Source organism: Podarcis tiliguerta (assembly GCF_965153285.1).
Source record: "Podarcis tiliguerta genome assembly, chromosome: 2".
Taxonomy (NCBI): Eukaryota; Metazoa; Chordata; class Lepidosauria; order Squamata; family Lacertidae; genus Podarcis; species Podarcis tiliguerta.
The window spans coordinates 19,921,074-19,944,560 of NC_139535.1; the positions used below are offsets into that span (position 1 = coordinate 19,921,074).

Here is a 23,487-nt window from a genome sequence, read left to right on the forward strand (position 1 = left end):
TACAGTTCTGACCACCACAGCCCTCCCTGCCCCCCCCCCTTTCCCAGCAAAGAGCCGCAGCAGCTCTCTGTTGTTTCACAGACACTCACACAAACACCCCATCGCTAGACTTAGCAGGTGCCCATCTTGACCTCTGGTATTACTACTAGCCATGGCGCCATTTGCACTGTGTCTGCCCTCTTCCCGCATTGGCTGTTTGCAGTGTCATAACGTTGTTTTATACTCTGTGTAACCAGCAAGAGATGGCAGACATGCAGCAGCCCCCCCCCCCCCCCAATCTCTCTCCAGTTCTGCCTTAAGTGGCTTGGCCTATTTATAGCTTAGGCTGTGCTAACCTTATCCACAAAGAAGAGAACCCGATGCAGGAGCTACGGCCCGGAGGGAGGCCAAATTGGGGCTGATGTCTGGATCTCCTCTGGGGAGGAATGGGGTGGGGTTTCTTGAAGCCCAATCTTACAAAGAAACAGGATTCAGAGCAGCTGGTCTGCAAGATCACATAAGTAACGGACATGTAATAAATCTTTTGTCAAGCCCCTGAAAATCTTCCTCTTTCCCCCTGCCTCGTTCTTGGTTTGTAGTTTTTCTCAGCTGGGTGGGGGTTCAAACACACACAGGTGCATATAAAACAAATAAAATCAAATAAAAAAAATCCTTCCAGTAGTACCTTAGAGACCAACTAAATTAGTTATTGGTATGAGCTTTCATGTGCATGCACACTTCTTCAGATATCACACGAAAGTTCATACCAATAACTAACTTAGTTGGCCTCTAAGGTGCTACTGGAAGGATTTTCCAAATTTTATTTTATTTTGTTTCGACTACGGCAGACCAACACGGCTACCTACCTGTAACTAGGTGTATATAAGTATTTGAGCAGTGGTGTTGGGGAGTGGTTATGCAGAACCAGAACTAGGGAGACCTGGGTTCAAATCCATGCCACTCAGCCATGAAGCTCATTGGATGACTTTGGGCCAGTCATTATTGCTCAGCATGACTTACCTCTCAGGGTTGTTCAGAGGCTCCAATGCATGCAGGGAGAGACATGACTGCTGCCCTCAGCTCCTTTGTGGCAAGGGATTAAATATATTAAGGTAGATGGGTGGTTGTCAACTTAAAAGTTTCACCCAAGAGCGCACTCACTGCAATCAATGAACATAACCAAGTTAGGCGGGCTCTGAATAAAACTTAGCTGAATACCACCCTCTGTGTTTAATAAACAGGGTGTGCACCAGGGATCAGATTTAGGGGACGATTGCCCTCATGTCCTCATGGGGGTGACGCAAGTGGCGCTGTGGGTTAAACCACAGAGCCTAGGGCTTGCTGATCAGAAGGTTGGCAGTTCGAATCCCCGCAACGGGGTGAGATACCATTGCTCGGTCCCTGCTCCTTCCAACCTAGCAGTTTGAAAGCACATCAAACTGCAAGTAGATAAATAGACAGGAAGGTAAATGGCGTTTCCGTGCGCTGCTCTGGTGCACCAGAAGTGGCTTAGTCATGCTGGCCACATGACCCGGAAGCTGTATGCTGGCTCCCTCGGCCAGTAAAGCGAGATGAGTGCCGCAACCCCAGAGTCATCCGCGACTGGACCTAATGGTCAGGGGTCCCTTTACCTTTATGTGGGCTTCCTGAAGGCATCTGGATGAGGCCACTATGAGAACAGGATGTTGGTCTAGATGGGCCTTTGGCCTGATCCACCAGGGCTCTTCTAATATTCCCATGTGTGGCTTTCAAATTCAAAGACTATGATAGTGCTGTTATGGCTGGAGCCCATTGGGGTTGTTGGGGCAGAAGGTAGGAAGGCCAACATTTGGTGGCACCAGAGATGTAATTCTGAGATACCTTAACTTGGAGGAAATATTGTTTTAACAGAAAGTGGAGTAGATAGACGTTCGCATCGACTGAAGGTTTTAAATACAGTGGTACCTCGGGTTACAGACACTTCAGGTTACAGACTCTGCTAACCCAGAAATAGTACCTCAGGTTAAGAATGGTTTCAGGTTAAGAACGGACCTCAGGAATGAATTAAGTTCCTAACCTGAGGTACCACTGTAACAATATTCTTTTTTTTTTTTTTTTATGTAACCGGCAGATGGGTAAATGGAAGTTCATCTTCTGTAATTTTTGCTGTTTATTTTCTTATACCTTCTTTATTTTTCTCTTTCTCTCTCTCACTTCTATCTCAGTTGTCCCTTTCTTTCCTTTTTCTTCTCTGTTTTGTATCTTTCGTAACTGCAGCTTTGTTGTTTTATAGAAAATATTAATTAAAAAACATTTTTTTCCTATAAAAAGTAGGTGGTGCCAGAGCCAATGGTGGGCTGAGTTCTACAAGGGCAACACTGAGGCTAAGGAGGAAGACGCTGACAGGCAACTCCACCTCATGAAGGAGACACACAGGTTGTTAAGGAGACACACCGGAGCGGTTACTCGCCCTAGTGGACCAGCGTCCACTGTCTGCATGTGCTTTCCCTCAGAGCTTCGCCCTCACAGCCCTTCTTCCCTCTTCCGTCACAAAGGAGGTGTGTTTTGTAACCCCTCCGAGTCCCACAGAACTGGGCAAGAAACTATATCCGACGCCAGGGTTAACATTCTCCGACAGCTTTATTTTCTTTCATTTTTTTTCTTTTTGGCACAAACAGACCACATGGACATTCGACAGTACCCCCGTCCAACCGCATATCCGGACAGTTCCATCCTTTCATTCCCCTCTCAGGGGGAGAGGTAAGTTGCCAGGCAAGTTGCAAAATTGTGCTATTCGCTCCAATCTGACAAAGCAGCATTCCCGTGTGAATTTCAAGCTCGTCCTGCAACATCTTTCCACCCCCCACACAACTCCAGGCCAAGTTCTGAGTTTCAGTCAAACTCTGGCAAATTTTGATTATTATTATTTTTTATAAAAAAAAAGACACAAGGGATGGAGAGCACGGGCGCATGTAGACTACATCAGAGACAGGCAGAGGGTCATGGAGGAAGATGGGGGGGGGCTCAAAAAAGCTAAGAAATACCCCCCCCCCCCAGTCTAGCATATTGAAGCATAACCCAGCCATGTGCCTGGGGGGCGAGGGAATAGGAGATGCTGTTCTCTGGTTTTGCTAACGGGAAAGAAACCAGCTGCACGGTTCTCCACCTTTTCCACAGCAGCCATGAGACCTAGAAACAAGTTTTGTTTCTTTCAGAAAAGCTAGATTAAGGCTGCAATCCTATGCACACTTACCTGGGAGCAATTCTAACGAGACTCAGTAGGTGGGTGATTACTTCTGAGTAGACCTGCACAGGACTGCACTGTACATTTCCCAACATCTACGAATCAGTCACTGTGGCTTGGGCTATGGACGTTGAGCCAGAAAAATTCAGCTCACGGAATGATTTATAGCCTGAGCCGCTGCCGTGCAAATATACAGACTCAGAATATTGCTCTACTGAACTCATTCGTATCTGCTACAACTGGCAGGCCCCCGGCCAAAATCCTTTCCCAGCTCTTTTTAGTGCAAGATCCTTTTTAGTGCAAGAACCTAGCAAATGAATTTGGGACCGTTCGCATGCAGAAGGTAGACCAGGCACCCCCAAACTCAGCCCTTCAGCTGTTTTGTGACTGCAACTCCCATCATCCCTAGCTGTCAGGACCAGTGGCCAGGGATGATGGGAATTGTAGTCCCCAAATAGCTGGAGGGCCGAGTTTGGGGGAGCCTGGGGTGGACTCTACCACTGAGCTCCGGCCTGCAGCACTGCTTTGCTCCGAGATTGCTACAAATACTTGGCGGCCCATCACGGCGGGCCCTTGCCCTGCCCCTCCTCAGCCTCGCGTCCAAGGGAATCTTTCTATGGCACAATGTGGGCACTGCCACAAACAGCAACGGCAAGCTGAGCCTTTCCGGATTGGGGGCTGAATTGGAGAGAGTGCCATCTGAGCTGTCAGGCTGTCAGTGCCCTCCCGCCCTGCTCTCTCCCCACACGGCATCCTTCTTGCAGCCGGAAGACTTCCTGGTGCCCGCCTGCCTCCCATTCCCATATGCTACACGTGGAAAACAGAGGTGGCTACAGAAAATGGCGAGCGGGCGCTTGGGTGTTCCTGGCACTACAGAACATGGGAACGGATGACTGGCTTGTGCTACGTTTGTGGTTGTCACAGAGTGGATGGCTGGCTGGCGGTACTATTTATCATGTGGCTGACACTAGAGGAGCCCAGCTACGGATTGGGGGCCACTAGGTGAGTGGCACATACTAGGCCGAGTCGGGGCAAAAGGCGCCCCATGGCTTTTTTGAAAGGAAAATGGGAGTCTTCCTGGGGAGAGCCGCCTTCTCCCACCTCCTCCGCTAAGAACCAGGCCGGTGCGCCTCAGGCAGCGCGGGATCCCGAGCCGTTTTCACAGTTCAATGGTGTCGCTGGAGAGGCTGCGAGAATCCACCTGCTTGCTGAGGGCCAGGAAGCTCTTCCGGGCCTCGCGCTCTGAGTTTGGGGCGCTGCTGGAAGGGGCCGGGGGCAGTTCGTCTGGCAGCAGCTGGGCCTGGTGGGGCAGCTCCTCAGGGGGCAGGCTTTCTGGCGAGGACAGGCCGTGGCGCCAGGGGTTCCAGCTGAACTTGAGGGAGGCCCGGGAGAAGGAGGTGCGGGAGAAGCTGTCGAAGGAGGTGTCCGTCGGGGGTTCGCTGGCCAGGCCTCGGCTCTGAGTGGTGAGCTCGCCCATGGAGCTGGCCCGGGCCAAGCTGTAGAGGCAGTCAGGATCGCTGCTGCGGCGCGGACGCGACAGCAGGGGCTGGGCGGTGTGGGAGAGCGTGGAGCAGTCACCGCGCAGGGAAGAGCAGGAGTCCTGGCGGGCCAGGCGCGAAGGGAAGTGGAGGCTGGAGCGCAGGAAGATGGAGTCGCGTACCAGGTGCTCGCGGAAAAGCGCCTCGTCGATGCTGCGGCTCAGGTTGATGGGCGACGGGGGCCGGAACTCCAGCTCCGCCAGGGAGAGGACCGAATCCCGCTCAAAGCAGATGCTGGTGTAGGAGCGGCCCATGATGGCCGCGGCGGCGTTGGGGCATTTGGGGCTGTAGACGGGGCGTGCGGGTGACGGACTGGAGCCCTGGACGCCCGCTGCTCGCAGCTCATTGCTGTCCTTGAGTGCCCAGAGGCGCCCGCTGCCACCCCCGGGAGGGTTACGGATCAGGTTCTTGCTGATGTCGTTGTTGGGGACCTTTTCCAGGATGCCTCCGGCCCAGTCGTAGCAGTTGTTGGGGTACTCGGGCACCTCGGCCTTGCGGTAAGCGCAGAAGTAGCGTAGGAGCTTGGCCCAGCAGGAGTGCTCGGCCGAGCCGTAGCGCCAGCAGAGGGCCTGCCAGGCGAGCGAGACGAGGACAAAGGAGAGCACCAGCTCCACGATCCGGAACCAGAACTGCACGAACCACCAGCCCCAGCTGAAGAGGTCCACCTGGCCCAAGAGGCCCGAGAACCACAACACCCCGTAGAACTGCAGCCCGCAGCACGGCAGGGCCAGCCCGCTGCTTGCCAGCAGCAGCCAGGCCCCGCTCCAGACGCCCGGCTCTGGCGTACCCTCGGCCGTCTCGGCCACGCTGCGCCGCAGCAGCCAGTAAACGAAGGCCGTGAAGGGCAGGAGGCAGATGCCGAGGATGCAGGACAGGGTGTGCAGCCCCACCGGCACGGCTGGGTGCAACGGAGGGGAGAACACGTCGGCGGCCAGCAGGGCGGCGCTCTGCACAGACCCCAGCGCAGCCCAGAGCGGCAGGCTCTGCCACTTGGGCGGCAGGACTTCCAGGCGGGCCTGGCGGAAGAGGCGGAGGAGGAGCACGGCGAAGGTGGTGAGCAGCATGGGGAAGGGCGCCGTGTAGAGGACCCTCACCGCGGCGGCCGGGAGGCGGCCCCTCGCGCCGTACGGGTCGGCCAGGAAGAAGGTGGTGCGCAGCAGCCCGAAGACCAGCAGCAAGGCGCTGGCAGCCGTGACGTGCGGGAAGTGAGCCACCCGCAAGGCGAGGGAGCCCCCCAGGCAGGCCAGGCTCAGCAGGCTCAGCAGCAGGAAGAGCACGCCGGAGCCGTAGACGTGCAGCGCCCAGGCAAAGCTCAGCGTGCGCTCGAGGTCCCCCCAGCGGATCAAGGTCTGGTTAGGCAGCAGCTGGCTGCAGGCGCTGCCGGGGCTGGGGCAAGGCGGGCTGGAGGCAGTGAGGACGGTGGGCAGGCTGGGCTGGGGGCGGGCCAGCTGGCGGTGCAGCACGACTCTCTGGGTGGTGACCCGGATCAGGCCACGGCGAGGGGTGTCCAGGAGGCGGGCAGACGTGGTGGTGGTGGTGCTGCTCCGCTTAGCGGGACGGGTACCAGAAGCATCTGCAAATAATAATGAAAATAAGCATGATGGAGGTCAGGAAGGAAGTCCCCGAAAAGACCATTTTTGCAGAAATATATGCAGTGGAAAACCTGCATTTTTGTTCCTTTGTTAAATCATGATTATGACACGCATACATCCAGCTCTGTCCAGAACCGACATTTTCATCAAGGAGAGAAAAAAAGGAGAAGCAAGTACAAGGTTCCCTCTTCCCAGTACGGTTGGAAGCATGTGGGCAAAGGATGCATTGTGAAGTCTCAGAAGCCGGAGGGGAGGATCAAATCAGATTTCAAGCCTTGGAAAGGCTCCGATGCTGCGCATAGTTCCGCCCCTGTCTCTCCGCAGGACTAATAAAAGCAGATTATAGGATGTAAAAATAGCCAAAGATTGCAACTCTGCTTCATTTGCATGCTGTGCGCATAATGTGCGGAACCTGGCTGCAGATTTTGTTGTCATAGTTCTTGGGTTTTTTTAAAGCACAGATTACATAGGAGCACATACTGAGTCGGACGTCCAGTCCATCTAGTTCAGTATTGTTTGCACTGACCGGCAGCAGCTCTCCAGGATTTGGGGCAGGAGTCTCTCCAAACCCTGCTGGAGTTGCCAGGATTATTCACTACTCTTGCTAAGACTCCAGACCTCTTCCCTACTCAACGATACACACACCCCGCCGGTTAAAATGCTATTAAATCCCACTTTGTGCCCCAGGAGCATTTAATTGATTGGTTTACTGTAGCAAAATGAGCAGTTCTCTCAAACGACACACAGTTTTGGATCGACTGGCCTTGCTATCCCCACTGACTGCTCTCCCCCAGGTCTCAGTCCGAGAGAGATATCTTTCCCGATAGGCTTTAACTACTAGACATGCCAGGGATTGCAAGCTTTGCCCTTCGGCATGCCCGGCATGCGCTCTGCTACTGAGTCATCTGTGCTGGAGGGGGAACAAGAGATGACTATTTATTCCTCTCCCAAACTGGAGGCGACAGCAGCCAAATTAAGGAGCAGCTTCCTCTGCCATCTGCTCCAGGGGGCCTTCCCGACAGCAGGTGGGCAGCCCCGGCCCATTCATTACCCTCCTCCCACCTCACCATCCTGCCACCTGGCAAGATTCAGCAGAGTGAGCGAGAGACGAGCAACGCTGGCATGCAGGAAGCAGGGCAACCATAACCGGCAATCATTTATGCTCACGGCCGACCGACACAGCTCTCCAAGCGTGGGTCCTTTTGTAGCCAAAATGACACACTGTCCACATACAATGGGGAGATGTCAAGCCTGACTGGGGGGACCCCAGGGTTTGCAAATGCGCACAAAAAGGTACAGTGGTGCCTCAGGTTACATATGCTTCAGGTTACATACGCGTCAGGTTACACACTCCGCTAACCCAGAAATAGTGCTTCAGGATAATAACAGAAATCAGGCTCCAGCGGCGCGGCAGCAGCAGGAGGCCCCATTAGCTAAAGTGGTGCATCAGGTTAAGAACAGTTTCAGGTTAAGAACGGACCTCCGGAACGAATTAAGTACTTAACCCGAGGTACCACTGTATTTAGGAGAAATAACCCTAAGCAGTGGTGATTGGTGGTAAACTCCAAAACCAGCCCAATGGGGACCGAACACACTCAGTGATTGAAAATGCTAACTGTTGGGAATGAGGAACTGAAAACTGGGATGGAGTACAGTCATACCTCAGGTTATGAACGCTGCAGGTTGTGTGTTTTCGGTTTGCGTACCGCGCCAAACCCAGAAGTACCGGAACGGGTTACTTCTGGGTTTCGGCACCCATGCATGTGCAGAAGCGCAAAACGACACCACGCGCATGCGCAGAAGTGCCAAATCGCATCACATGCGTGCACAGACGCAGCACTTCAGCTGCAGGTTGCGAATGTGCCTCCCGCACGGATCACGTTCGCAACCCGAGGTATGACTGTATCCTAGAAAACAGCTCGGCCGGGGCTGGCATACCACACACTGCAGTTTTCAGCCTGAAGATGAGCCCAGGGGAGGGGAGGGGGTGATTAAGGAAGACTCAAGTAGATTGTTCAGAACTGGTAAGGCAAGCTAAGAGGCCACCGCTGAGTTAAGCCTGGAGGATATGCACTAGGGATCCAGGAATGACTGTGGAGGGACTTTGTTTTTCCAAGTTACACGGGAGGAAAGTGAAGAAGCTTCAGGCCAGGCCACATGCAGAGAAGCCTATAGTTGTAAACAACTGACAAGCTATATGGGCTAAGTGGAGAAAGGCTCAGCAACAGAGCATCCTCTTGTCTCCCAGATTCAATCCCTGGCGTCCCCAGGAAGGGCTGAGAATATCCCCTGCCCGAAACCCAGTCGCCGTAGAAAATGCTGAGCTAGATGGAGCAAACGGTCTGACTCAGTAGGCAGCTTCCTCCGTCCCTAAGGTGCATCTGTTTTACAGGGATTATGCTGAGCATGGTAGAAATTCTGAAACGAGAAGCACTAAAGCCAACTTAGTATGGAGGGAGCAAGCAAAAGGATCCAGAAACTGCAAATGCAACAGTTCCCCACTAATAATAATAATAATAATAATAATAATAATAATAATAATAATAATAATTTATTTGTACCCCGCCCATCTGGGCGGCTTCCAACAAAGATCAAAAATACATTAAAATATCACACATTAAAAACTTCCCTGAACAGGGCTGCCTTCAGATGTCTTCTAAATGTCAGGTAGTTGTTTATCTCTTTGACATCTGATGGGAGGGCGTTCCACAGGGCGGGCGCCACTGCCGAAAAGGCCCTCTGCCTGGTTCCCTGTAGCTTTGCTTTTTACAGTGAGGGAACTGCCAGAAGGATGATGTAGGTTTTTTTTTTAATTTTTAATTTTATTGAATTTATATGCCCACAGGTCTCGGTTCCACCCTATTTCTGAAGTCAATGAGTCTGAATGTGAACCACCTAATGGCAGATTATTATTTTTTGAGGGGGTGGAATCATAGAATCATAGAATCATAGAGTTGGAAGAGACCACAAGGGCCATCGAGTCCAACCCCCTGCCAAGCAGGAAACACCATCAGAGCACTCCTGACATATGGTTGTCAAGCCTCTGCTTAAAGACCTCCAAAGAAGGAGACTCCACCACACTCCTTGGCAGCAAATTCCACTGTCGAACAGCTCTAACTGTCAGGAAGTTCTTCCTAATGTTTAGGTGGAATCTTCTTTCTTATAGTTTGGATCCATTGCTCCGTGTCCGCTTCTCTGGAGCAGCAGAAAACAACCTTTCTCCCTCCTCTATGTGACATCCTTTTATATATTTGAACATGGCTATCATATCACCCCTTAACCTCCTCTTCTCCAGGCTAAACATGCCCAGCTCCAATCTGCTGGGTTGCATTCTGGAGAACATCCATGCACCTTTAAATCTTCTGCTGCAAGTGAGAGACAAGGCAACCAGAGCTTCTTCACTGTCTTTTGCCTGCCATCCACTCCCCAATTTGCTGGAACTGATCTAGGCATGAGTGGATCAGCAAAGCAGAGGAGAAATGGGGGATGGGGGGTGAGATCAGGAGATAGGGAGGCAAAAACTGTGCCAAAGACAGAAACTGCCCAGCAGGAAAGAGGGAAAAGGGTGTCTGCGTGGGAAGGTGTCAAATCACTATTTGTCACAAAAAATGACAGGGGCACTGGTGCTGGATCGCCTTGGCTTCAGGAGAAAAGTGTGGCCTACTATTGCACTCTTCTGCTGAGCCCAAGGCAAGGGAAGGAAAGAAAATGGGTGAGCAAGGGGGAGGTGGGAACTTCCTGAGTCTGGCCCTTCTACATCAGTAGGGACGCGGGTGGCACTGTGGTCTAAACCACTGAGCCTCTTGGGCTTGCCAATCAGAAGGTCGGTGGTTCGAATCCCCGCAACGGGGTGAGCTCCCATTGGTCTGTTCCAGCTCTTGCCAACCTTTTGAAAGCACGCCAGTGCAAGTAGATAAATAGGTACCACTGCGGCAGGAAGGTAAACGGAATTTCTGTGCGCTCTGGCTCTCGTCACGGTGTCCCATTGCGCCAGAAGCGGTTTAGTCCTGCTGCCCGCATGACCCAGAAAGCTGTCTGTAGACAAACACCGGAAAGCGAGATGAGCGCCACAACCCCAGAGTCGCCTTTGACTGGACTTAACCATCCACGGGTCCTTTACCTTTTTTTTTTTTTTTAACCTCTACATCAGTATTGTCTACACTGACTGGCAGTGGCTACCCAGACTTTCTCCCAGCTTTGCTGGGGATCAAACGTGGGGCCAAATTATGGTCCTGCCCTAGGAGAAAGTGGCAACTCTGGACTCGCACGATCCTCTATGATAACGTGTTGTGGGCTCAGGGATCCGAGGCCTAGCGAAAGGAACGAAATAGCTCAGGGGCAAGAGGTCCTCTCTGGACCGGCACCCATCCTGCCTCGTCTTCACAGAGATATGCCCTGGGAAGGAGCTGCTAGTGAGGAGGACAAGCAAGCTTGCGTAGTTAGCGCTAATCGGGTCCGGAGATTATCCTGATTAGAAATGGCACCGAGCTCAGATATAACCAGCACCCCCCGCTGCCTATGGAACAATCCATTTAGGGCAGAACTAGGTCCCTCACACGGCAGCCTTGCTTCTTCCCGGTCCACCCAAATCCTTCCTGGGCATCTGGGGAAGAATTCCAAATAGAGGCTCTAAACGGGAATCAGCCTTTGTCCCTGGGTATGGAGGGGATTCCAAGAACTCTGCCTGTGTGTCTGGATAAGTTCCAGCACCCTGCACCTCTAAGCACCCTGTACTTTTTGAACGCAGTCAAAGGTTCTCTTCCAAGCACCTTTGTTCTGGTGGGACTGGTGACCATGAACACGAACCCACATCTGTCTAAGTATGGTGCTGAAAGGTCACGTGGGCCAATTTTACTGCCCAAAGTGAAGACCATTTCCATTCTACAGGGGAGAAACTGCTGGAAATAATTGAGATATATATATAATAATTGTCTCGCGCTCCCTGCCTCCCCACCCAGGCTGGGACCCTTAATAAGGCGGAGCTGCTGGTTAAGTATTTGCTTTTGTCCTTACACGCCACTGCGCACCATTATCAGAAGACAAATTCGCGAAGCAAATTGTCTGAGATGGCTCGAGCGAGTAAGCCAAGTTACACAGGGTAAGCAGAGTTGTGGGTTTGATTGCCACCGTTTTGCAGAGCTCGTGAAAGGCTGCGGAAGGGGGCACCGGCTGCAGAATCTCCCCCCCCCTTTTTTTTTTAAAAGTTTTTGGCTGCAAATATATTGCTGGGAGTGTGTTTGGGCAGCGCCAGGCGAGAGCTCAAATAAATGCCAGAGAATTTGCTGAAGGGGCAGAAGGCAGAACATAGAATGGAGAAGGAATGCAGCTTCAGACATTCAAAGCTACCTAATAATAATAATAATAATAATAATAATAATTTATTATTTGTACCCCGCCCATCTGGCTGGGTTTCCCCAGCCACTCTGGGCGGCTTCCATGGAAACAAAAAATACAGTAAAATATCACAGATTAAAAACTTCCCTGAACAGGGCTGCCTTAAGATGTCTTCTAAATGTCAGGTAGTTATTTATCGCTTTGACATCTGAAGGGAGGGCGTTCCACAGGGCGGGCGCCACTACCGAGAAGGCCCTCTGCCTGGTTCCCTGTAGCTTTGCTTCTCGTAATGAGGGAACCGCCAGAAGGCCCTTATACTGAGATAGGCCTACTTGGGCCAGCACTGTCCACTTTGAGGATGAGGAACCTGTGGACCTCCAGGTTTTGCTGAACTACACATCCCTGACCATTAACTGTGTCAGCTGGGTTGTGTTTAGAGCTGGACAGCCACCTTAGCCTAAACCCAAAGCCTTGAGTCTTAAGGCTGCTCGGCCATCCAGACACTCATTGAGTGCCCTGTATAACTCACTGTCCCTCCCCGCCCCCCGCCCACAGTCTAGGAGAAGCAGAATGAATTATGCAACGCAATAATAAATTTAATGCTAGTCAATTCAGCATATTTGCAACGGTGGCGGATTTAAAATCTGAAACGAAAGCCCAGCAGTAAGGCAATCCTCCTCCTTCAATAACACACCCAATCTATTATTGCAATGTATTATGTATGGAGCACCGACAAGGTGCACAGCACTTTGCGCAGCGATAAGCACAAAAGAGAGGGCAGGGCAGGTCTTTACGCCAACAAGATCACACTGAGACGGTGCAACCCTATGCATGTCTGCTTAAAGCAAATCTCACCGAGATCAACAGAGCATACTCCCAAGTAAGTTTGCAGCCTAAGTGTGGCATCCGAGCCATACTCAGATTGGACCCGTTGAAATCAGTTAACCACAACTAACTTGTGGGTTCTGTTCCGAGGGTGACTTTGGCAGCTATGAACCCCAAAAGTGGAGGGAGATTATGGAGAGAGGGGGAGAAAGGAAGGGAAGAGCAAAAGGGCTAGGGGGACAAATAGGTGAGTAAATGAAGTTATAGGTAAAGGTAAAGGTAAAGGGACCCCTGACCATTAGGTCCAGTCGCGGATGACTCTGGGGTTGCGGCGCTCATCTCGCTTTATTGGCCGAGGGAGCCGGTGTACAGCTTCCGGGTCATGTGGCCAGCATGACTAAGCCGCTTCTGGCAAACCAGAGCAGCGCACAGAAACGGTGTTTACCTTCCTGCTGGAGCGGTACTTATTTATCTACTTGCACTTTGACGTGCTTTTGAACTGCTAGGTTGGCAGGAGCTGGGACCGAGCAATGGGAGCTCACCCCGTTGCGGGGATTCGAACCGCTGACCTTCTGATCGGCAAGTCCTAGGCTCTGTGGTTTAACCCACAGCGCCACCTGCGTCCCCCCAAAGTTATATGTACTTAGGGCCAAACTGTGTATTATGTTGTTCATGCTTTTTTCTTTTTAAGAAAAGCAAATAGCAGCTGCAGGAGGGATATTCTGAAGGATTCCAGGGACACCCGGGCATCTCCATACCTGAATTCAGAGCCACGGGATATGCTGATCATGGAGGGATGATTTGCGGAGCCCTATTAGCAAACTCCATGTTCAGAAGCAGCGTAACTCAAAAACAAAAGCCTTGCCAGGGAATCATAGTGCCTTCAAGCCCTGTTTGTGGCTTCTTGTTGGACCATGTTGGCTGGGACTGATGAGAGTTGGAGTCCATATATGGAGTCTACCGCCTTGGCTACGCAGGCATAGCCCACTGGATCGCGGCCTAGATGGTCTGATCTAATGGGCCTCTTCTCACGTTCTTAGTAAACATCCTCGCTGTCCTGTTCTCACTCACCTGGGTGCTTGGTTTCCGGGCTGGTCCTCACCACAGAGGTGTCCTGTCCAGGAGTAGAGGACCCAACATACGTGACAGGGACCTTTGGCATCACAGCTCCCCGGACTCGTTGGGGGTTAATATCAATCGCTCCCAAAATCCCTGGGGAGAAAAAGAGAGGAATAGGCTTTGGATGGATCCAGCAACTACACAGGTAGCTCTAGCTCAGGCGAAAGGGAAACCCCACCATGTCAAACTGCTGTCTTGTTTTCTCCCAGAAGCATTGCTTTTATTATTACTGTATACCTGAAGGAGCGTCTCCACCCCCATCGTTCAGCCCGGACACTGAGATCCAGCGCCGATGGCCTTCTGGCGGTTCCCTCATTGCGAGAAGTGAGGTTACAGGGAACCAGGCAGAGGGCCTTCTTGGTAGTGGTGCCCGCCCTGTGGAACGCCCTCCCTTCAGATGTGAAGGAAATAAGCAGCTATCTTATCTTTAAAAGACATCTGAAGGCAGCCCTGTTTAGGTAAGTTTTTAATATTTAATGCTGTATTGTTTTTAACACTCGATTGGGAGCCACCCAGAATGGCTGGGGAAACCAGCCAGATGGTGGGGCATAAATAAATAAATAAATAAATAAATAATAATAATAATAATAATAATAATAATAACATTCATATCCTGCCATTCCTCTCAAAGGAGCTCAGGCAGCAAACACAAAATAGTCAAAACCATTTGATTAAAAAAAAATTAAAGTCTAAAAACAATCACTTGGCCTCATAGTTAATAATTTCAAGGTTATCTAATGTCTGGGTAACCTTTTTTTAAAAAAAATATCCCTCCTGGATGTTAATAATGTTCCCTTCGTAGCTAAAGAGATTATGAGGTGAGGAAAGTTATCCCACCCGAAGAGGACTGATTCCAATAGGGGTTCCAGGTAGCAGAAGAACCAGGAGAAGCCTTGATGAGTAGCTAAGGGTTCTTAGCCATACTCAAGAGTAGACCCATTGAAATTGATGGGCATGGCTAAGTTGGGCCCATTAATTCCAGTGGGTCTGCTCTGAGTACAGCATAGCTGGCTACAACCGTTTTGTTACTTTTCTGCTTGCGGTGAGCATCCGAAGTGGCTTACAATAGCAATATTTTTTAATTTATGTTAGCTATTTAACAACAAAATGTATCGACCACTTAGTCAAGTACTGTATTTTTCGCTCTATAAGACGCACCAGACCACAAGACGCACCTAGTTTTTGGAGGAGGAAAACAAGAAAAAAAATATCCTGAATCTCAGAAGCCAGAACAGCAAGAGGGATCGTTGCGCAATGAAAGCAGCAATCCCTCTTGCTGTTCTGGCTTCTGCGATAGCTGCGCAGCCTGCATTCGCTCCATAAAACGCACACACATTTCCCTTTACTTTTTAGGAGGGGAAAAAGTAAGTCTTATAGAGCAAAAAAATACGGTAAATAAACCTCTCAATGGTTCACGTAATGATATATACCCAGTGCTCAAATAAAAATCATATTAAACTATGTTAGGCTACTTTCAGCCACTGTTGCTGCTTCACAAAACACCCTAGAGCGTTAAACCCCATCCCAACCGTAGCAAAGCTGAAATATCCTAGCCACCTCCTCCCTGTCGCTGCCAGCCTCTTTGCTACTTCATATATCCTCCCTCACAACCAAATGTCTTCCCCCATCGCTGCACTAATAAAACTCGATTCCACCCATAATATGCCAGCCACTGTACAGAGCCCAGCTTACTTCTGCCACGTGACATCCCAGCTCCCGCTGCAGTTATCATAGGCATAACCCTCCCCAGTATGATAATTCCTTTTCACTCTCATGGGGACACCCTAAAGCAAGTGGCAAACGATAGCAAGTTTCAGGAAAAACCTGGATGTATGGCAATGAATGGAAAAAGCTGCGAAACAGCTCCCAAAACTTAAAATCACTGCTGTTGTTTTTTGGTGGGGAAGGCTTCTCCCAAAAAGCTCAACAATTTGGGTTTATTAAAAAAAAAAACAACCCCCCCAAAACCCTCAACAACTTTGCGTGTGTCAGGAAGTTAACTTTTTGAACTATGGCAACCCTACCTTTAAGCAGTCATTGCTTCCCCCAAAGAATTCTGGGAACTGTAGTCAGTTCAGGGTGCTGAGAGTTGTCAGGAGACACCCCCACACCACCTATTCTCCTCTCAGAACTACAATTCCCAGCGTTCCCTGGGAAGAGGGACTGACTGCTAAACCGCTCTGCAATTGCAACTACGGGTCTCCTAACAACTCTCAGCGCCCTGAATAGACTACAGCTCCCAGAATTCTTTGGGACTGTTTAAAGTGGTACCATACTGTTCTACGCATATGGTAGCAAATGGGTCTATTTACCAATGGTTCCCAATTAGCTACGAACTATGGAATCCCCGTTTTTTCAAAAGCCAAGCCACGGACTGCCTACTTTTGAAAATTTTAATATCGCTATGTTAATCTTTGTTATGTGAATGGTGTGATGAACCCCCTGGGTGTGTTACACGGACCCCACCCCCCACAGACCACCAATTGAGAACCACTTGGCTATTAGTTTGACCAAAATTGGGGGGGGGAGAGCGTGTATTGTTAGTAAGACCGTAACCCAAAGTAGAAACAACCTAAAACCTACCTGGAGTCGCTGACCCACCAAGAGAGCGAGTCTTTTCCGTTCTGGCCACTTCCCAAAGTCCTGTCTGCTGCGTTGTGTGGACAATCAGGCTCCAATGGGTGCCTCCTTGGTGTGTAACCGGCCCCTGTGGGGTCCCTGCCATGTCCCCTGCCGGTGAAGAGGTGGAAGGGCTCGGGAAGACCTCTGAGGCTGGCTGAGGGGGGCTTGTGGAGACCAGGGTCCCATCCAGTGGGATGGCTGTACCAGCCCGGGAGACAGAAGCAACAGTGTCCCTCCCTGGCCCAAGGGGGCTCTGGGTGTATCCAGCCGCCTGTGTGGGTCTAAAAGGAGTGGTGGAGAGCTCCTCCCGTCCCTCTGGGCCCCCGTAAGTCTGTGTGCTCCTGTACGAAGCCATATATTTGACGGTGGTCTGGTTTGGGCCCACCAGCTCCTGCTGCGGACCCCCGCTTCCCAGCTGCCCCGTGGCGCTATCGCCCCTTGGGCCGGTGCGTTCGGTCGCCATCCACTTTACGTGGGACCCGTCAGCAGGTAACGTCAGCAAGGGGATGGTGGACACAGTAGGCTTGGGGCCTAGTGTGGTTGCCATGGAGATATCTTTGAGCACCGCCTGGTGGCGGCTGTGTGTGGTCTCATCCTGGGAGGCAGGTAAATCCGAGGCCTCGACTCCGGATGGCAGGGAGGCCATCCCAGGAGTGGCCACGTTTGCAGCACCAGGGACGGAGAGAGAAGTCCCATTATTTCCCTGCTCTGGGCTTATTTCCACAGGTGCATGGCCAGTGGTCGCCTCAGGCTCTGTTTGAACGCTAGAAAGCCCCACTGTTGACAGAGTGAAGCCCCCCGTCTGAGGAAGACCCTGAACAGTGAGGGGGGGACCCAAGCTTACTTCAGAAGCCCTAGAGGGTGTCCCCAAACCAGGACGGGTCACCGGAGGGAGGTCAAAGGGCACCCGGGGTATTGGAGTCCCGGGATGGCTTGTGGGATTCGCCCCGTCCCAAATCTCACTGCCTGGCTCCCCATTGCCGCTGGAGATCTCATGGGCAAAGGGGTCTGAACGGGTTGGAGTTATGCTTGGGAGACGCTCTTGGGAAGGTCCATTCAGCGGAGGCAGCCGTGGGGCAGAGCTCAAGGGAGGGTCCCAGGTGGGGTTGTTTGGGGTGGGGAGGCGGGATGCCTGTTGCACGGCCGGCAGCAGCAGGCTCCAGGCCAGGAAGAGTCCCACGGAGGCCATCGCTGCGACGTGAGGGGGCCCGCATCCAGCGCCGTCACAGCTTCTCAGGCTTCACCCTGCGGGACAGCGACACGGGTAAGGAAGGCGGCTGGCTGTCGCAAGCAAGGAACGGGAGCACAAAATGACAGCAAGGGAAGCAAGTTTGGTGACAAACGGCTGCGATGGGCAAAGCGGGGTTAAGCCAGGAGACTGCCTCCACGAGAAACAAAAGCAGCAACATGAGCCAAGCTGGGTGGACGGAGAGCTGCAGGCGAGCATAAGTGAGCAGCTGTGCATGGCACATGGATGCAAACATGAAGCTGAAGTCACATGTATAGGCAACTTGTCTCCCCCTTCTCCAGAAATACAGCTGCAGTGTGTATCGCCTTCTCCCCTCCCACTGCCGGTTTTGGATGGACCTCAGATGGCAGCAGGCAACCCCCCCCCCCCCCACTTCCCAACTCTGGGCTTTGCCACTGCATCTTGAGCCAGAGGAGGCACGACAAGGCAGCTGCCCCATCTGAAAAGACATTGATGGTGGTATCATTCTGAAGCTGGTGGGGTTCTAAGGCGAGGGCCACACTCGGTGGCTTTTATGCCCTTATAGGATTACAGCCATCTTCTATCTCGTTGCCATTTGGGCACAATAGCAAAACCTTAGGGAGTAAGAGGGCTTATGTAAGCAGCTGCCGGGTCCATGCAACCCAATACTGCGCACCCCAGCAGGCAGCAGCTCCCCAGGGCTACCAAGGCCGTTCCTGCTCTTGTTAAGATCCTTCAGCTGGAAATGTCAGGAACTGAACCTGGGATCATCTGCAAGGCATACCTCTCAGAAAATGCAGGTGATCAGCTGTCCTACAAAAGCAAAACACATCCCAGGAGCTGTGTGACTCAATACCTAAGCCCTGCAGAGCACCTACTCCCTGCAGCTCATGCAAGTTCACCTTGGGCGCCTGGCTCCCGGTCTATTGCAGCTTGAGGATGGGGATGCTCAGACCAAGCTAGCAGATCCCTGCACCCCTGATTGGAGCCAGGAATCCTGCAGCACTTTAACCCTTCCCAAGCCTGGCAGCAAAGAGCTGCATGATTTGGAATGCCTTGCTTCCCTGTCCTACCCCGGACAACCCAAACCACCATACCTTGGTAAAAGGCACTTGACTATCCCAAAACAGTTTTTCACAACACTGCAGCACCCTATCCACTAGCTATCACAAGCCATTGATATATAACAGAGGCAGCATGGCCCAATGGGCAGAGAGCGGAACCTGACTCCAAATTCCCACTTTTAAGTCATAGGCTCACAGCGCAGACCCTAAGCAAGTTTCTGCCTCTCAGCCTCAGTTACTCCCCTCTGTAAAATGGGAGCAATAAATGCCCACCGCATTGATTTGCTGCAAGACAAGTGCTATAACCACGGTGGTGATAAAAACACCAGGCTGCACATCTCCCAACAATTCACCCTGTCATGTGCTTCATGCTGCCATCCCATTGCCCTCCTACCAAGCAGCCGAGGGATCCAGCCTCTCAGAATAGGCATTTCCCCCCTCCACATGAGCTCAAGAACGCACAAATGCTTTACAAGGGAACACGAGAAGCACACCTCAGCCTGGGGTTCTTCATGCAAATCTGCCCCCAGTCTGGGTGTTTTTGGCGAAGGTGGAGCATCCGCTTTGCATGCCAAAGTTTCCAGCTTCAATCCCCGGCCTCTCGAGGTAAAGGCTGCAAAGGGGTGCCTGCAAAGTGGCTGCCAGCCAGTGTGGACAATACTGAGCTAGATGCAACACCGGATCCAGAATTGGCCTCCACAGTCACTTGTTAAAACCGTGTTTATGGAAGACAATCTTACTCGGCTACGAGTGATCGCCAAAGAAGAAGAAGATGCAACACTGGTCTGATTCAGTATAAAGCAGCTTCCCAGGTCCCATCGCTGAGATCCTCAATGGCCACCGATTCTTCTGGCAGGGCAGTCACACTTACCATAAGCCTGGAGGTGGGTGCGTGGTCTTTGCAAAAGGTGCCGTGTGTGTGTGTGTGTGGCAAAGCAGCGGGCAGTGCAAAGGCTTCTTGCTCACACAGCATCCAAGCCGGGGAGTTGCCAGGCTGTCTCGGCGTCCAAGGTCAGTAATGCGCAGGGTGTGCCAGGCGTCCAAACTTAATGATCCTCCATTAAACGCCTTGCCAGGTGCCAGGAAGAGTGCCCTCCCGGGTGTCTGTGGGTGTCTATTGAGGAGGACGTCTCTTTCCCTCCAACCCCCCCCCCCGCCCCGCCTTCCACCAAGCCAGGATGGACATGCACAAAACACAACACGCAGAGAGACACACGGACATTCGCGCACAAACGCGCGCAGGTTTCTCACCTCGGGCTCCTCCTGGCGCCGCTGCCCCGCGCTGCCCCGCATCGCTTGGGCAGGAGCCGAGGGTGGGGTGTCCTAGATGCGCCCAAAGCTCCTCCTCCTCGTCGTCGTCTCTTCTCCTCTGCTCAGGTGGCCCCCGCGGCCAGCTCCGCTCTTGCCGGCATCGTCGCGGGGAGCAGCGAAACCACCCTGCAAAAAAAGCCCAGCAAGCAACAAGGCGCGCTCCAGCAGCGTCCCCGCGCGGGGAGCAGCAGAGCCTCTTCCCTCCCCTTACCCCGCAAGCCCCAAATAGCCACAGCATCGAGCTCGGCCAGCATGCATTAGGAAGGGGTCGCAGGAGGAGGAGGAACCGCCGCTGCACCCTCCTTCTCCCTCCCTCCCCGCTGCTTGTGGCAGGATTCGCACTCGGTGCCACGGGATCCGTGCACCCGGGATGGAGAAGGCGGCGGGTGGTTGCCCGACCTGCTTGCCTGCTTCTTCCACTTTGCCCGACCAAAGGTGCTGCAGGCGGTGAGCAGGGCGCCCCACAAAAGGCCAAGGTGCTGCGGCGCACAGTCACGTGCAGCGGCAGCAGCAAACCCCGGTTCGCAGCCGGCGCAGCTTCTGCCGGCCCGGGCAAGCGACGCTCAGCTAATGGGGCTGGAGGATCGCGGAGCGGGAGCAGGGAGAGAGAGGCCCGCTCCGCCTCCCCTCTCCCCCCACCCACCAAACTCTTCCCGCCCCACTGCGCCCTTGCCCCCCCCCACCACGTGGTTGCGCCCTCCGTGCAGACCCCCGCCGTCAAGGCGCTGGGATCCGTGCGGTTAGTTCCTAAAATGTGATAGGTTCTTAGGAGGATCACCTCCCTCCCTCCCAGGTGAGTCATTCTGCACTCTGCACATGCACTGGCGCACTGCTCCGCGTTTCCTTTCCCGGAGAATCTGGCTCCAACGAAGCCCCGGAAAGTCTGCCGACCAGAATGTGCAAAGGAATCCCGTGGTAGAGGAGGAGGCGAGTTTTGCATACGGGACAAGAAGACTAATTATTACAGTGGTACCTCGGGTTACATACGCTTCGGGTTACAGACTCCACTAACCCAGAAATATTACCTCTGGTTAAGAACTTTGCTTCAGGATGAGAACAGAAATCGTGCAGCAGCGGCACGGCGGCAGCAGGAAGCCCCATTAGCTAAAGTTCAGGTTAAGAACAGTTTCAGGTTAAGAACAGACCTCCAGAACGAATTAAGTTCTTAACCCAAGGTACCACTCTATTATTACTATTATAATTATAATAAAAACACTATAGATAAGCATTGCGCCTCAGGGAACTTACCTGTTAAGGGTTCAAAAAGTGTGTGTTGCAAACCGCCCTGTGATCCTCAGATGAAGGGTGGTATTATATAAATTTAATAAATAGAATAAATAAGTAAATAAACAGTAGAAAGGGGCCTTTTTGGAAGCTCGGATCCCGGTTCCAGGTGGTAACATGGGCAAGGTCACTTTGAACATGCTCAGAAGTATTCATCTCCACATTTTGACAATGCTTTTCAAGGCAGCCAAAGCCCCATCAGCAGTGAGCCAGATGCCCTCAAGAAGCTCATTTCCTCCCCAGGTGGTGTGTTTATCAAGACGCATCAACTCCTGCAGCCAAGCTGGTGCCAAACATATTGCTCTGCTTTCCTTTGGGCCACATCAGTGAGGCCAAGGGTGGGGTGGGTAGCCCAGGACGACCATACACACTGCCCAGGCTTGTGCTCCCGGGAAGTCACTTCGGTGCTGCTAATGTAGTAAAAACAATGTGGGAGGCTGGATTCTCCAGCGGTTTGACCTGCTTTTGGCGCACTCCTCCGTTGTCTCTCAAGGCAGACAGATACCAACGACAACGTGCTGCATTTAGTCAGGTTTACTCTCTCTAAGTAGGGACCCGGGTGGCGCTGTGGGTAAAAGCCTCAGCTCCTAGGGCTTGCCGATCGAAAGGTCGGCGGTTCGAATCCCCGCAGCGGGGTGCGCTCCCGTTGTTCAGTCCCAGCGCCTGCCAACCTAGCAGTTCGAAAGCACTCCCGGGTGCAAGTAGATAAATAGGGACCGCTTACTAGCGGGAAGGTAAACGGCGTTTCCGTGTGCGGCTCTGGCTCGCCAGAGCAGCGATGTCACGCTGGCCACGTGACCCGGAAGTGTCTCCGGACAGCGCTGGCCCCCGGCCTCTTGAGTGAGATGGGCGCACAACCCTAGAGTCTGTCAAGACTGGCCCGTACGGGCAGGGGTACCTTTACCTTTACTCTCTCTAAGTATGGAAGTTCCATTTCACCATCGTGCCTAGTACCGTATTTTCCGCTCTATAAGACGCACTTTCCCCCTCCTAAAAAGTAACGGGAAATGTGTGTGCGTCTTATGGAGCGAATGCAGGCTGCGCAGCTGTCGCTGAAGCCAGAAGAGCAAGAGGGATCGGTGCGCAGCGATCCCTCTTGCTCTCCTGGCTTCAGGGATAGCCAAGCAAAGCCTCTTGAGCGCAGCGGGAGCGCTCGTCCCTCTTCGCTCAGGAGGCTTTGTGTTGCTTGTTTTCCTCCTCTAAAAACTAGGTGCGTCTTATGGTAGGGTGTGTCTTATAGAGTGAAAAATACGGTAAGCCTGCGCTCCACAAATCCAATAATTTGCCTGTTTGCTTTAAGCCATCTAACTCCACAACTGGTTTCTTTATTTCTCATCTATCTATATCTATCTATCTATCTATCTATCTATCTATCTATCTATCTATCTATCATCTATCTCCACAGATACCCAGACCTGCAGACAGAAAGCATGGCTTAGATCACTAATGTAAAAACAAAAAAAGAGTGAACACTGACAATCAGACAAAAACAAAAAAACACAGGCGCCATCATAAACAAATAGGAACACATTTCTAAAAGCTGGGAAGCATTTATGCCTGACTCTTTTCTAGTTGCTGCAACCTGCGTAAGGAGGCATTGCTCTCCCCAAAGAGATGTACTGGCGAAAGAGGTTCTTATTTACCCAGACACTTCACTCTTTATTCGTGTTCATCTTTTCGCTGGGTGGGGTAGGGTGTGTTCTTTTTACATTATTGCAAGATGAGCAATTCTAGTTAACCTATTTTTAAATCTTTTGATGTATTCTAATTTGAAATTAATATGCTTTTTCTCATTTTTTAAAAAAAACAGGAGGCAACTTTTGAGGCATTTTTTTTTTTTGCAGTAAGCAACAAATAAGGATTAATAATAATAGCTAAGTTGACTAACACCTGTAATTGCAACAACAGTGCACTGAACTGACTGCCTCCACTTTTAAAAATGTCACCCTTGAAGTAAACATGCCCATTGCCTGATATCTCTCTCACACAAACTCTCTCTCTCTCTCACACACACACACAGAGAGAGAGAGAGAGAGAGAGAGAGAGAGAGAGAGAGAGACATATGTGGTCTGCTAGTTCCACTTGGAAAATATTTGCATTAGTTTCACTGCATCACATCCACACCGTCCCTAAAAAACACATTTGCTTCCCCCCAAAGATTCCTGGGAACTGTAGTCCATGCCTCGCAGAGCTAACCTTTAACTTACTGTTAAAAGTGCTTTAAGTATGTTTTAAATGTATGGGGTGGGTGTGGTTTGGCCCGCTAAGGCAAATAGAGGGCCTTCTCGGTAGTGGCGCCCGCCCTGTAGAACGCCCTCCCTTCAGATGTGAAGGAAATAAGCAGCTATCTTCTTTTTAAAAGACATCTGAAGGCAGCCCTGTTTAG

General features: G+C 51.8%; 1 protein-coding gene across 5 annotated transcripts; it reads right to left on the reverse strand.

Annotated features, from left to right (window-relative positions):
* Positions 1-2,579: 2,579 nt before the first annotated feature.
* On the reverse strand, positions 2,580-20,453 carry PRRT3 (proline rich transmembrane protein 3). 5 transcript variants are annotated; one of them, XM_083424757.1, is made up of 5 exons: positions 20,217-20,453; positions 19,758-19,943; positions 16,194-17,477; positions 13,563-13,703; positions 2,580-6,313 (listed from the first exon to the last, which is right to left on the reverse strand). In XM_083424757.1, the coding sequence occupies exons 3-5, from the start codon at positions 17,419-17,421 to the stop codon at positions 4,362-4,364; spliced, it is 3,321 nt and encodes a 1,106-aa protein (XP_083280883.1). In that variant the 5' UTR covers positions 17,422-17,477; positions 19,758-19,943; positions 20,217-20,453; the 3' UTR covers positions 2,580-4,361. The 5 variants fall into 5 exon arrangements, with proteins under 5 accessions (XP_083280883.1, XP_083280885.1, XP_083280882.1 ...); XM_083424759.1 differs by lacking the exon at positions 20,217-20,453 and adding an exon at positions 20,160-20,175; XM_083424756.1 differs by lacking the exon at positions 20,217-20,453 and having other exon boundaries at positions 19,758-20,200.
* Between the last annotated feature and the right edge of the window lie 3,034 nt (positions 20,454-23,487).

What these genes read in the sequence shown, in the direction of transcription:
- PRRT3 (XM_083424757.1), bottom strand. Translation starts at nt 17,421, where the DNA reads ATGGCCTCCGTGGGACTCTTCCTGGCCTGGAGCCTGCTGCTGCCGGCC. An exon ending in TGGTGGGTCAGCGACTCCAG is followed by an intron (nt 13,704 to 16,193) that starts GTAGGTTTTAGG and finishes TTTTCTCCCCAG; the next exon opens with GGATTTTGGGAGCGATTGAT. An exon ending in CCCGGAAACCAAGCACCCAG is followed by an intron (nt 6,314 to 13,562) that starts GTGAGTGAGAAC and finishes TATTATTTGCAG; the next exon opens with ATGCTTCTGGTACCCGTCCC.